Source organism: Neolamprologus multifasciatus, chromosome 4, assembly GCF_963576455.1.
Source record: "Neolamprologus multifasciatus chromosome 4, fNeoMul1.2, whole genome shotgun sequence".
Lineage (NCBI taxonomy): Eukaryota > Metazoa > Chordata > Actinopteri > Cichliformes > Cichlidae > Neolamprologus > Neolamprologus multifasciatus.
In genome coordinates this window covers 14,554,102-14,566,932 of record NC_140442.1, presented here as the reverse complement: position 1 = coordinate 14,566,932, position 12,831 = coordinate 14,554,102, and the positions used below count along the sequence as shown (strand labels likewise).

Here is a 12,831-nt window from a genome sequence, read left to right as displayed (position 1 = left end):
TATCATTCAAACATTTAGTGGTATTTTCTTTTTTTGCTCTGGTTTGGTAAACGGCCCTGCAGCTGCACCTAATACCCACAGGAAAGCCATCATCTGGGACTGATTTTGGAGAGCCCGGGCCGCTGCAAGAGAAAGGAGTGACTGTTCTGTATAAAAGGCTCGTTCTCTTATGGGGCGCAGGCCTCTTCTCAGTCTATCTGATTAAAGGGAATTTGGCTCAATTATACACCTACTGACTGGGCCCTGCGCTCAGGCACGGCCCACACAGTCAATAAGGAGCGCAAGAGTACAGGCAGCACACTAGGGGTACTCCTATCCATCCACAACAAAAGCCTCTCTCCATCGGTTAACAGCACAGTCTGTCAGCAGCGCTTGCCTCAGAGGGCAAGTCCTTAGTATAACCTGTGACTGGTTGTAAAAGCAGTGAGGCTGGCTCTCCAGGGGCAAACATATGTCCTTCCCAATCAACAGGCAGGCCAGCAGGTCACAGTGATCTACTTAAATCAGCCTCTAGCCAGACATTAAGAGACACCAAAATAACAAAATGAGCATGCATGCAAATGTATGGTGTTTGTGTCCATTAGGAGAGGAGGGTAACACTGATAGGGACTGAGAACAGTTAGAGGAGGTCACAGGCTGAAATTCTCCTGAGACTGCAGTTCTGTCAAGCTGAATGCTAACCGAATAACCCCTGGAGAACTGACTGTCATCTTTATGACCCGATTACAAGCTAGTATGCAAGCAAACATCAGCGAGAGGTGGCTGTGTAAGTGTGGTCAAACTATGTTTAGCTGCTGAAGTGGGGGGAGGATGCATAATTATCGTGACGTCTCAAGCATTTACACAGCAAGCTGGTAGCAATCGTGCCCAGCTATAAAGTTCACTGATTGCAGCTGGCTTAAAGACCCAATTAAACTCATTATTATAATTCTGGTTTATAGGGGGAAGAATATGAGGGAGAGAGCAGTGCACACAGACCCGCACAGTTCCTCGTTGTGCAGCTCTACAGCTTGCATGGAAACAGGCTTGCAGTAATAGCCACCTTAACATAGTTCAAAATGCTCTCTCAGACTCATCACCCCTCACTTTTTTCATTCTCCATTTCAACCCCGACCAAAAAATAAACATTTCCAGACCATTATTCTCCATCCAAATTATATTCCACCCACAACTCTATTTTACTGGCTCATGATCCTGGGCCTCTTTATGTTGTGACAGTCCAAAGAAAACAGTTCTACTGAATGCTGTCTACAAGCAAAGCTAACCTGATACAAGCCAGCTCACTGCTTCAATTACACACCATGTTTACCGCAGCTGTTTTAATTAAAAACAGGCAGGAAAACATGAACAAATCCATCTTTATATGCACCTCAGGCTTAAAACGACAAGAAGGAAGTGCCCTTCTATGGATGTTTGACTTTGAGTTTCCTTGGCCACTTGTTTTCAATCTATTAGAAGCAGAGAAAAATTAAGACAATATCCCCTTTTGATTAGTGCATTTTGTCTTTGCCATAGGTGCTTGGTAAAACACTAATGCAATGCTCAGTTAAAACAAAAAAATTCCCAAAAAGTAGGGGGAAAAAAGGAGGTTAAAGACAGTTTGTTCCTGTCGGGAACAGGCTGATTGATGTTTAATTTAAGCACTTGTGCTAAAAATATTACACAGACATGGACACAGTGTCTGAAATGAGAACAAAAATCTTTTTCCACTACTTACAAAATAAGACACAAGTTTAAAAAAAAAAGACAGTGAGACAAATAGGCAGTCAGCAACATTTTGACCTTGGCCATTAAATAGAAACCAGCCAGCACTTTCTATTATCAGTAAATACTGATTGCAGACTACGTCTAGTAGTTTAGTTTGATAAAGAGGTTGGCTGGTGCTTACATGGATATGGCTGAATAGAAAGTAATCACTGCATTTTCCCCTCAATTTGACTCCTGAAGCATTGTTTGTTTTTGACACTGTTCTGGATGTATCCCACTGCAGAGATTAACCAACTACAATGGAGACTCGGCCTGTAACGGCAGCTTGGGTCAAAAGTCCGGCTAGAGCCGTAGTTAAAAATGCGTTTAAAAAAATAAGAGTGAAGGTTGTGAAAAATATTAAGAGAAAAATGGGGATAAGCTGGCATGAGAAGTTAATAAACATGAAGTCTCACTGATAGGCGCACAACCCGATACTAATATTTGGCAATTGTGTGGGTGCAGTTGTGGTTTCTTTGTTATCCTTATACATTTTTTTCAGTGCCACTCTTTTCTGGAAACTTGGCTGTACAAACAGTTATCTTCTAGTAATAACTTATTTTAAGGGGAAAAAGACGCGAGAAAAAACTGTATATCATTTTTTAAGCTGTGTAAGAGTGAGAAGGCAATATTGAAAAGCAGTAAATGATGAGGTCTCGTCTCTCGGTTAAATGTCTGTTTCTTTTACATCCGTGCTGGTGTGCAGACATCTGGAAGAGATGTGGCCTTGCGAGTAAAAGCTCTCTGACACACATCTCGGCATATGATAGCATGATTGAAGTGATTTAATACAGGACATCCAAAATACTGCGGATGGGACAGCTCCAAACCTTGCAATTAGGTCCAATGGAAAAATCACAGCATTAAAACTGAACTACTATCAAAAACCAGGAAACCAAAAGGCTTGTCTCAAATTAAATCTAATGAATTTAATAAATGCAAGATGAGCCGTTTCTCTGTCATTTAAAAAAAAAAGGGGGGGGGGGGGGGGGTAAAGGGAGGCTCATAAAAAAAAACAGACACTGGCTGAGTAAGATGAGAGTCGGAAGGCTTAACAGCTTGTCCTCAGATTAGTGTGACCGTCCTCACGATGTTTGTGCATTATCTTTGATTTGTTCTGGTTTTCGGGTGAGCGGGGGGACTTGTATCATGGATCTCACAAAACAAATTACCAGTTTTGGTAACAGGAAGTAAACACTGGCATCTGTGGCATCACGTAGCCCCTAATTCCAAGAAAAGTGCACAGGCACCAAACAATGGGATGATTGCGAAGAGGCACTCAGACATGCAACTATCTGTCTCAATCAAATGAAAGAGGAAATAGAGGAAATGGAGACGAGTGGCGAGCACGAGGGCAGAGGGAGGGAGGGAGGGCAGAGGGAGGGAGGGCAGAGGCTGGTACTTAGGGACCTTGCTGTGTTAACTCCTCTCATTCACTGGAAGAAAACAAAAACTATGACATTCCACAGAGACCGCTTCCCTCTGGTAGTGTTTTGTCTAATAAAAAACTAGGCCATAAAGCTTCACACTTTCTGGTCCAGCCACACGTGGACACCCAGTCTGAATAGCTGTGCCAGAAGAACAAATGTTGAATCTGTCCTGCTGTGGCCATTTCACATATGGCAAGAAAAATGTTTTTTGCAGTAATAATAATGATAATAAATTTACTTCATCCACCACAGACTACAGCATGACCTGACAAAGTCCAGTCACTTTATGAGTGGAATGACTTGGAAGGCCAGCCTGTTCATAACAACACTACAATGCATGAGCTCAATCTAACAAAGGAATCCTCACTCCCACCTCCTCTTTTCTCTTTCTTCCTCCATCCTTCTATTCCCCTTGTCTCCCCTCTGGAGCCCAGCCACGCTCCTGCTGTCCTCCGGTCCTCGGCAGCCGTGTTTGGGAAAATAAACTGAGCGGCTGGAGAAATGACAAGCAGCGAGCTGAGGGAGGAAGTGTCAGTGTGTCTGCTGCTGCTTCCTGACCCTTTTGCAGCAGTCGTAGAGAGAGCGACGCTCAGCACACATGTGCACACGCTTTGCTGCACTGAGACAGTACACGAATCTGTCTGCGACATTCCCGGAAACAGCAAGAATGTGGAGGAACAGTGTAAAAACTCTGGGAGGTCCACATGACTGTCTGGCCATGTATCATTGCATATGTGCCAGCTACACACTAATATGCCCACCTACATGATATGCACACACAGATACACCGTTGTACTGCAACACGTGACCTCGTAAACTCTCACTCACAGACAAACACTTAAAAGTGAGAAGGTCATGGCTGTGTGAGTCAGTTATGGATACAAACTGATGCTGTACTCACCCACTGGAAGTGCCGAGCGAAACAGAGCCGAGCGAAGAGCTCAGCTTCCTGCTGTCCCAAAGTCTCGCCTCACGACTACGCATCTAAACAAACAACAAAGTAAGACACTGAGTACTCCGAACAGAGACAGAGCACGCTAAAAAGGGTCAAATAAGTTACTTTTTTTATATGAACCTAAGAGGTGTTTTTGAAATTGTCACATATTACAGCACTATGTGATGCTAATTTTCTATTTTGATTGCAGGATGATTGCACAGGTCAACGGGTGGGAGGTAACCTCTCTCCAAACAATCAGTCTTAACTCAGACTGACTGCAATCACTCACACAGAGGAGCGCAACTCATCTGCGATGTATCTTTATGCCAGTGGGGAATCAACTGGCACTATTACTGATTGTATTCTACACTAATCCAATGTTGCCAAGCACACATGCAGCTAAGTCCCTGCTTGTGGAGGAATTTCTGGATTTCCATGTCAAATCTATGAGGTTCTGGCTAGACTGAATGTAATTAATGTGAAACAGATTTAAGGAGTCGGCAGTACTTTTCACTGATTTATCACAGTTATCACTGTATTATCATAAATTGCAGGAAATAGGCATCTGGACCCAATTCAATGGCAAACACATAGCAAAATCCAATCAGTCTTTTTTTTATCGGTTGCTTTACCAGCATCTTAATGCAACAAAGACAGCACCTGATTGCAAATTTATTGCACACAGTTGGAATAGTTTTGGTCATGCCAATCCCCATTTCCTCTTGAGTGATTGGCATTGTGGAATAATTGTTTTGTTTTGCTTTTTTAAATGTATGAATAAAACAATTTCCTGTCGGTGTCTCGTGTTTTTGGTGTAAGTTTTATACATCTTACTGTATAAAGAGGCACTGATTCTGTAATTCTTACAGAGTACCAAGTATAACAAGTTAGCTTCACACTTTCTCACCGTATCAAAGCCAGTGGTCAGTAAAAGATCATCTTTGGTCCACAGGATCCGTGAATCCTTGTTGCTTTGAAGACTCTTGGCACTCTATGGGCAAAATAATACAAAAAATAAATAGATTACTTGACTTTCCAATCAGTATCACAAGAAGACAAAACACGTCATTTTTCCTGAAAGTTAAAGTCTCAGTGGTGAAACCCAAACTTTATAATTCAGAATTTTTATTAAATTAAATGCAGAAACATCAAAACAAAAGGAAAGAATAAGGCTGCTCAAAGAGGCAGACATGGAGTGAGGTATATGAGAAAATTTGTACAACAAGTTATTGAGTAATAGTCAAGTATCAAACATCTAGGACATACTATTGGAATCACAAACATCCTTCCAAACATCTTCTCACAAGCATGTCAATCATTTGTTTAGCAAACATTTTTAGTGTCAGAGTTGTAGATTCTTTCCAAAGCTTCAGGACTAGAACCACCTCAATACTCTCATTACAGGCTCATTCAACTGTGGTAAGGTACCTGAGGAGATCCTTGGTGACATGGGGAAAATCACACTTCAATCACTGGTCAATACAATCCAAAACCTGTGTGCACTATAGGAATGTTGGCACATATATGCACCTGGATGTTACTTACTATACGATCTTTAATTTGTATGTATTTCCAAAAATGATCAGAGCCTTTCAAATTATAATTTTCCCTAAGTTTAACATACAAATCACCTTCTTTAAAGAAATCATCTAGCGCTCTGATGTCATCTCTCAACCATTCAGCCCATTAGAGAAACCCCCAACTTTACATATAACCTCCAGGTCTAGCTCAGGATAACGTGGGAAGTGATGAGTGTATGATTTGCAGCAAAGAGTAGAAAGGGGAAGGACTACAGACAGGATTCACAGGTGCCTCACATCCCCGTGGCTGGACAGAACAGGACTTGCCCCATGAAAGGAGAGCTTGTTATTGTTGATGTAGCAGACAAGGGGACTTCTGCCTTGAGTGCAGCTAAGGTTCCTAAACTGTGACACTACTGGTGTATTCATGAGTCTTTGTTGCGCAGTTTCCATGGGGAATATGCGCAGAAACAGCACAACCGGGCCGAGTTTACCGGGTGGTCTCAAAATACAAAAGACACACATTGTCAAAAGTAATGCCTGAAAACAACAGGGAGTGTTGAAATGTAAGGAATGTGGCAATCTGTAAAGACAACATATTAAAGAGAAGAAGGCAGAAGAGTGCATGTAATTGAGCAGGATTTTGTATGCATTGTGTTAAACACAGAGTTTCTACTGACTCACTTCATATGGCATGTGCTGTGATTATTGACAACAGAGCTGAGACGAGATAAACTAAGCTCATTCACAGAGTATCCATCAGCTACTTTCAAGTGTTAAAATCACTTATTAAGAGCCTATCCATCAGGACAGGTAATACAAGTAAAGTCTCCCAGCCCATCTCAGTCAGCAATTCCCCCAGTATCTGTGTAGTAATACTAAAGTTACACTGAGCTTTAAGCATAAGGAATGGGAGCCAGTGATGAGATTTCCATGGAACAGGAGATGTGAGCCCCTCAGCCCAATGTGCCTCACAAAATTAATGCTGTCTTCTTTATGGACATACTAACCCCGAGGAACACGGATGAACTTCTGTGTATGGCAAGAAGACAGAGGCTTATTTTCTAGCACTCGATTCTAACAACCTCCCTACAGAGCATGCAGCCTCATTCTTGTGCAACCGTTAAATAGTCACAGATGACAAATTGTAAAAACAAATGGGGAGAATTTAAGCTGCCATGTTGCACCCCTGATCTCACTGGAGGTCAGAGGGTAATAGGGCCCGGCACTATACAACCTCCATATATATGCTGGGCGCATGATAAATCTGCAGCTGAAGCCCACAGTTGGTCAAACAGGGATGCACACATAATAATAAAAGGCAGTTTAGAAAGAGTTTTGCAAATGTGAGTAGGGAAGGACAAACATATGTGGGAACTATCACTTCAAACTCAAATCCCACTTCCTTTTTTCCCCTCCCCCTTTCTGATGTTGTTCTTGCCACAGTCTGATTCTGGTGGTTTCAGAATTGACTGCTCAGAGGAAGAAACTGAAGATATGGTTTATAAATGTTTCAAGTAAGCATTTCATCCCTGCCGATTCCTTCCAAATCCTCTCCAGGCACATGTTACTTTGAAATTTCCAAACTATGACTGACACACTTTGGTAGCTCAGGGCACAGTTCTTTGGACCGAAAAAAGAAAGGATAAGTGTGGTCATTTTACTGGAATTGATGCTTGTTTTATTTATTTCACTGAAAAGGAATCTTAAAAGTTCACTCCCTTCCCCAAAGGGATAGTGTAATTGTGTCTTATCTTGTTAAGTAGGTTACAGTTGTGGTCAGAGGTTTATATACACGTATCATGGGCATGAATGTCTTGGTAATTTGGGGACTTTTAATTATGCTTTTGAACTTTTCCTTTTCTTTTGTTCCAGGGTGGAATGATTGTACCGTATATATCTTTAATACTTTAAAAAACACTTTTTGGGGGTATTTTCTCTATTTCATGGGTAAAAAGCATGCATGCAGGTTAAAATATATACATAAACTTACTTAAATCTTTGAATAAGTCATTCTGAAAATTCTATATCTTTTAACTTGACATGGCCAAGGCCTATTAACTTCTTGTTGCCTACTACAACTGGTAGCCTCCCTTTGCCAGCATAAAAAAGATTTGTTCGACCAATCTCACTGGATTGACCAATACTCAGAACAATGGGGAAGTCCAAGGAGTTCTGGGAAACTTTAAGAAGGAGAATTGTAGCATTTCTAAAGAACTGCAGAATCCAACAGCATCAGTTCAAATAGTTACACTGACGTGTCACCACTTTGCAAAGGTCTGGAAGAAGACCCAAGCTGTCACCCTCCATATGAGAGGATATTATTGAGGAAGTTCAAGAAAAACAACAACCAAGGCTCAAGACTCCCATCAAATGGAATAATGAAAAAAGAGAAATACCTCTAAATTCTTCAACTTCACCTGCTGTTTTAGCTGTTCAGCTGATATCTGCCCATTGCACATTATGGAGAGTGCACTTTAATCTCTAATGGTAACCCCCTCTGGTGATGCCACAGGGGGACAATTGAGCAGCTATACCTTAACCAGACACAGGGGGATGATGATGATCATCTAAATCCAAACCTTCCTGTCTGCAGTAAATTTTATAACCTTCACAACAATAGCTGTTAATAGCAACAAAAGCTTGTGATGGCACCAAAGAAATAAGACAGAAACAAGTAAAGATCAGCAAGGCAGGACATGTAAACCAGCCTGGATTCTGTCTGCAGATATTTTTTAAACACATCAACATGATGTCATCCTTCACCCAGATCTGAAGGAATGTGCAGCTTTAAGACTTTCTATGAAGATGTCATCAGAGCTTGCTGGCTGGATCCACTGCAGTTCATCTGCTGAGCTTTTCACTTTTTCAGACTAAACAGTTTCAGCTTAAGCAAGAGTAATACAGACCTCTTGTTAAGCAGATATTGACCTACAGAAATCAGATGCTGATTTTAGGATGAGTCATTTCCTGATTGGCAACCACTCAGGGTGGTGATTAACCACATGTTGGAGATCTAAAATTATATCCTGCAAAAACCTGACGCCGCTGTAACCAAACAATAAGTGACGTTGAGCTTGATAACTGACAAAGCTAGATTGGCAAGATGCCTACTTTCCAGTCATTAATGTTGTAACATAAATATGAATTGAAGTTTCGGCCAAGACTCCTGTGCTGGAATCACCTTCCTCAGTAAAATGGAACAACCTATAAATCCTCAGCAGTCAGTTGAAGGTATTCTTGTTGGCCACACTGGCAGTTCAAACAAAATTTATTGTTCCCAGCTATGAATTTACTTGACAAAGCTACATTTGCACACGTCATGATCAAACGTTCACTTCTGCACCACTCTCAGAGGTGATATGTCTTTGTCCGTTTCATTGTTTTATCTAACACCACCTGTATGTTATACAGATGGCTCCTGGTATGCTCCCAGATAGCTTCATCCACTAAGAGGGTTTAGAAAATATACTACTGACCTGGCCCTCAAACATATTTCTAAAGCAACACTACCAAAGTTGTACTGACAGAGTTGATAATAAGTCCTGGATTGAATAAACACTTAAGCTGAGACTGGGATCATTTTTCAGCCTGTAGTCAGATGGTGTACCTCATGCAGGTAATAGAGCTCATATTTGCCTTGATAAGTCCATCTTCAGATGTACAGCAGAGGTCCAGAGTAAACACAGGCATTCGAAAAAAGCAATACATCAGAAAAGAGCGAGGAAGGAGAAAAGCTAAAGCTGGTGCCGTGTAAACAGACATGAAAAGAAGTCATTGCCACTGAGCCGTTCATCACCATCACCACTGGCTGATTTCCTTCCAGGGGTAAAGCATTGGTGAGGAAGTCTGACCAAACTAAGAACAAGCTGAGCGAAGACCATTTAAAGCATGCAGGCTCTGTTTAACACTCAAACTGCTTTTAGGAGCCACATGTGTTTTGTGAGTCACAATTCTCAAAAACAGATGGAGATTCCAAATGTGTTCTAATTACATGCAAGAGTAAACAGACTAAATACAGCATCATCATCACTTTTTTTTTATCATAGTCAGTTATGCTAATCCATGGCTGAGCACCAGATGACTTTGTTAATGTGAGGTCAGCTTTTTTCCCCCCAATCATATTTGCAATAAGTGAGAAAAGCATCACCCGTGAAGAAGGCCAAGTCTGCAGGCTTGTTGCCATTCCTGTGGAGCTGTACTGGGCACGGCATGGCTCTGACCTGACACGCTTAAAATAAATGTTTATGTTGATTTATGATATTTGGTGTTCACTCTATTTACAATCTAAATTTAGCATTAGTCAAAAACGGCTTGAATACTTTTTTGCAAAAAAAATCCCAGTTACCCTCGCTGTTAAAACACCAAAATAAGGGCCAGAATTAAACACGTTAACAACTGGTAGGTGCATTTTTGGTGAACTTTTAATACTCCTTAATACTCCTTAATACTTTAATAATCTATCAAATAATTTGGTCCATGTGTTGAGGTCAGCAGTCTAAGTAAAGAAGCCCAAAACTCGTTCTTCCAGGACACCTCACCCAGCTCGTCCAGGGGAACGCCGCTGAATGAATGTCACTGAATACTGATTAAATCATAAGGTACTTAAAGTATTAGTTTAAGGGTGTGCGCACTTATACAGACCGCTTATTGTGCTTTTTTTCTCCACCCAAACAGATGTGTTTGTTTTTCAGTCAAATCGTACATTGTGGCATTTCTGCTAACGGTTACATTTAAGGTGGAAAAGTTTTGAAATTATTTATTGTGGCCTTATTTTTTAACATCATGAAAGCCTTTCATCTTAACAGTGGTATCCATGCTTTTAATATCCACTGTAGAGGTATTAGAGGCTCTAATAAAGATGCCCTTCCCAAGAAACTCAAAGTAATTTGGATTGTGAGCATTTTGTTGTTCTCTTAAAATCTTTAGATTTACCTTGATAAACTAGTCAGTGTGACTTAGATGATATGCTAACATAGCTAGTGTGGTTTGGCTGATAACTGTCATACATTTACATAAATCTCATTACACCCAACTGGTCACGGCAGATGGTTGCCCCTCCCAGAGCCTGGTTCTGCCTGTGAAAAGCGAGATTTTCCTGCTCAAAGCGGATTGTTTGATGGATGGGGCTTTCTCTGTACTATTTTAGGGCCTTTCCCTTACAATATAAAGCGCCTTGACCACTGTTATGATTTGGCACTATATAAATAAAATTGAATTGAACATAAAGTTAAGACTTTAAAAAGTGGATTCACATTTGATTGATGTCACTGTGGCTACATCCACCTTTTAAATACACCCTCTGATTAACACACTATTGTTTCCAAAACTGACACCGAGTACGTCTGAGGCTGATGGGAACAGTCTCTTTAATTAATCTGTCACGAATGAGGATGATAAGTTCATCCGCACGGAAACCTTAAAGTTTGTAGCAATTACAGATCATGAATAGCTGTTTAGAGACTTCAAGCTTATGGTGGCAATAAAGGAAAGAAGAAAGAAACATATCTCTTTAGACCATCCACAAGCCCTAGATCTATGTTACCAGTGATACTAAAGAAGCCAATTGTACAAGACCCTCATTTCATACCACCATAAATTTATATCCTATTTTTAGAACTGCTTGTGGAGTAGGAAGGGGAAAAAGACATAATTCTTTTTAAAGAAAAAAAACAACATTTCACCTTTGTGGGCCACATCTGGAGAGGAACAGCTTAGTTTTGCCACTGCAGACAAGCCATCAATGAGGCAGCCAGGCAGGGCTTATAAACCAGCCTGAAGTCTCTCTGCAGATATCATTAAATCACGCCAACATCTCATCCTTCACCCAGATCTGAAGGCACGTGCAGATCTGAAGGCACGTGCAACTCTGAGCCCCTCAATGAAGCTGTCATCGTGGCTCCAGCTGGCAACTGGAGCCCCTGCAGTACAACTGAGTATTAGGAGGTTTTTCTGAGCTCCATTCACCTTTTCCCAGTAAACAGTGTTTCAGTTTAAGGAAGAGTAGCACAGCCATGAGAGGGCTACAATACTACTGATGCCGAAGGGCGGCCAGAGGACACAACATCTGGACCTTGTGAGTGTGTATATACATGCTGCCAAACAGTATCTCTCCACTGGGGCCATAAATATGTCTGAAATCCCATTCACCTAGGCCTTCTCCTGCTCACAGCTAAACCTTACAGATATCTGACTAATCGACCACGACACATTTGAAAATGAGGAGAAAAAGAGACAGAGGTAACAGAAAAGAAAAAAAAGGAAAACAAGACAAATGTTTCCTTAAAAGCCAAACAAAGGATGGAATCACAGAGAAGCTGAGAAAAAGTGAGAGACACTTCATGAATTTACAAAATATGCACAGGGGATCAGTTACACCTGCTCGAATGACAGAGTAAAGGAAGTAAAGGAAATGACATCACATCTGGGAAAAGAATAAAGCGTCCGCATCAAGATCAGGGCAAATATTTTACAGACTAAATCATAAAAATACTGAATTCAGTCTAATAACAATAAAGAAGGAATGCCCAAGAAGGATAAAAAGAAAGGATGAAAGAATTGCTGGCAGTGATAATGCAATTCAAACTGAAGTGACAGCAGGCAGGGTTTACACCGAGGTTAAACACTTTACAGGCAACAGGAAAGTGCCAGTCAGCAGTCTGGCCAATTATGCTTTTATGGGTCTATTAAATATCCTCTCTCAATATAAACAAATGAAGATCATTCCATCTCCTTCTGTCCTTCTCCCTCAGCTATTTAACTTTTGAACTTGAGCAGACGGTGTGCACATCTGTGTCACTCACCGAGAATGTTGATTCACCCACCAGGATGAATATCAGGTGTCTGTATGCACATATGGGAACTATCACAATCTCTCCATCCCTCTATTTCACAGCCCCTCTTTCTGTTCGGTTTTTCAATGTTCTCTATATCAGCTCAATGGGAGTGTATTCAACAATGAGTGCCAGCAGTGAAGAATTTAATTTAATGTACTGGAAGAATAAATACTCATTTCATCCTGTCTTATAATAGTGTGTTGACAATGTCCAGTCTGATAATGTGGGCTTAAAGTTGGTAGGTGTCAATCATCTGCTGCTGCTCAGCTTCCTCAAATTAAAAAAAGGGAACTTACATGTACTCTATATTAAATAATACTTGGAAATTTTGGAAAATCCTCTCATTAACTGCCTTACAAGAT

The 12,831-nt window shown here is 40.9% G+C and overlaps 1 protein-coding gene across 1 annotated transcript in view; it reads right to left on the bottom strand.

The window, feature by feature from the left end:
• coro7 (coronin 7) overlaps positions 1 to 12,831 on the bottom strand; it is a 107,972-nt gene that overhangs the window by 68,398 nt on the left and 26,743 nt on the right. Inside the window, exons 8-9 of the mRNA XM_085157911.1 lie at positions 5,021 to 5,104; positions 4,078 to 4,160 (exon numbers count right to left, since the gene is read on the bottom strand). Coding sequence (XP_085014037.1) covers positions 4,078 to 4,160; positions 5,021 to 5,104 — 167 coding nt within the window. The remainder of the gene's footprint in view (positions 1 to 4,077; positions 4,161 to 5,020; positions 5,105 to 12,831) is intronic.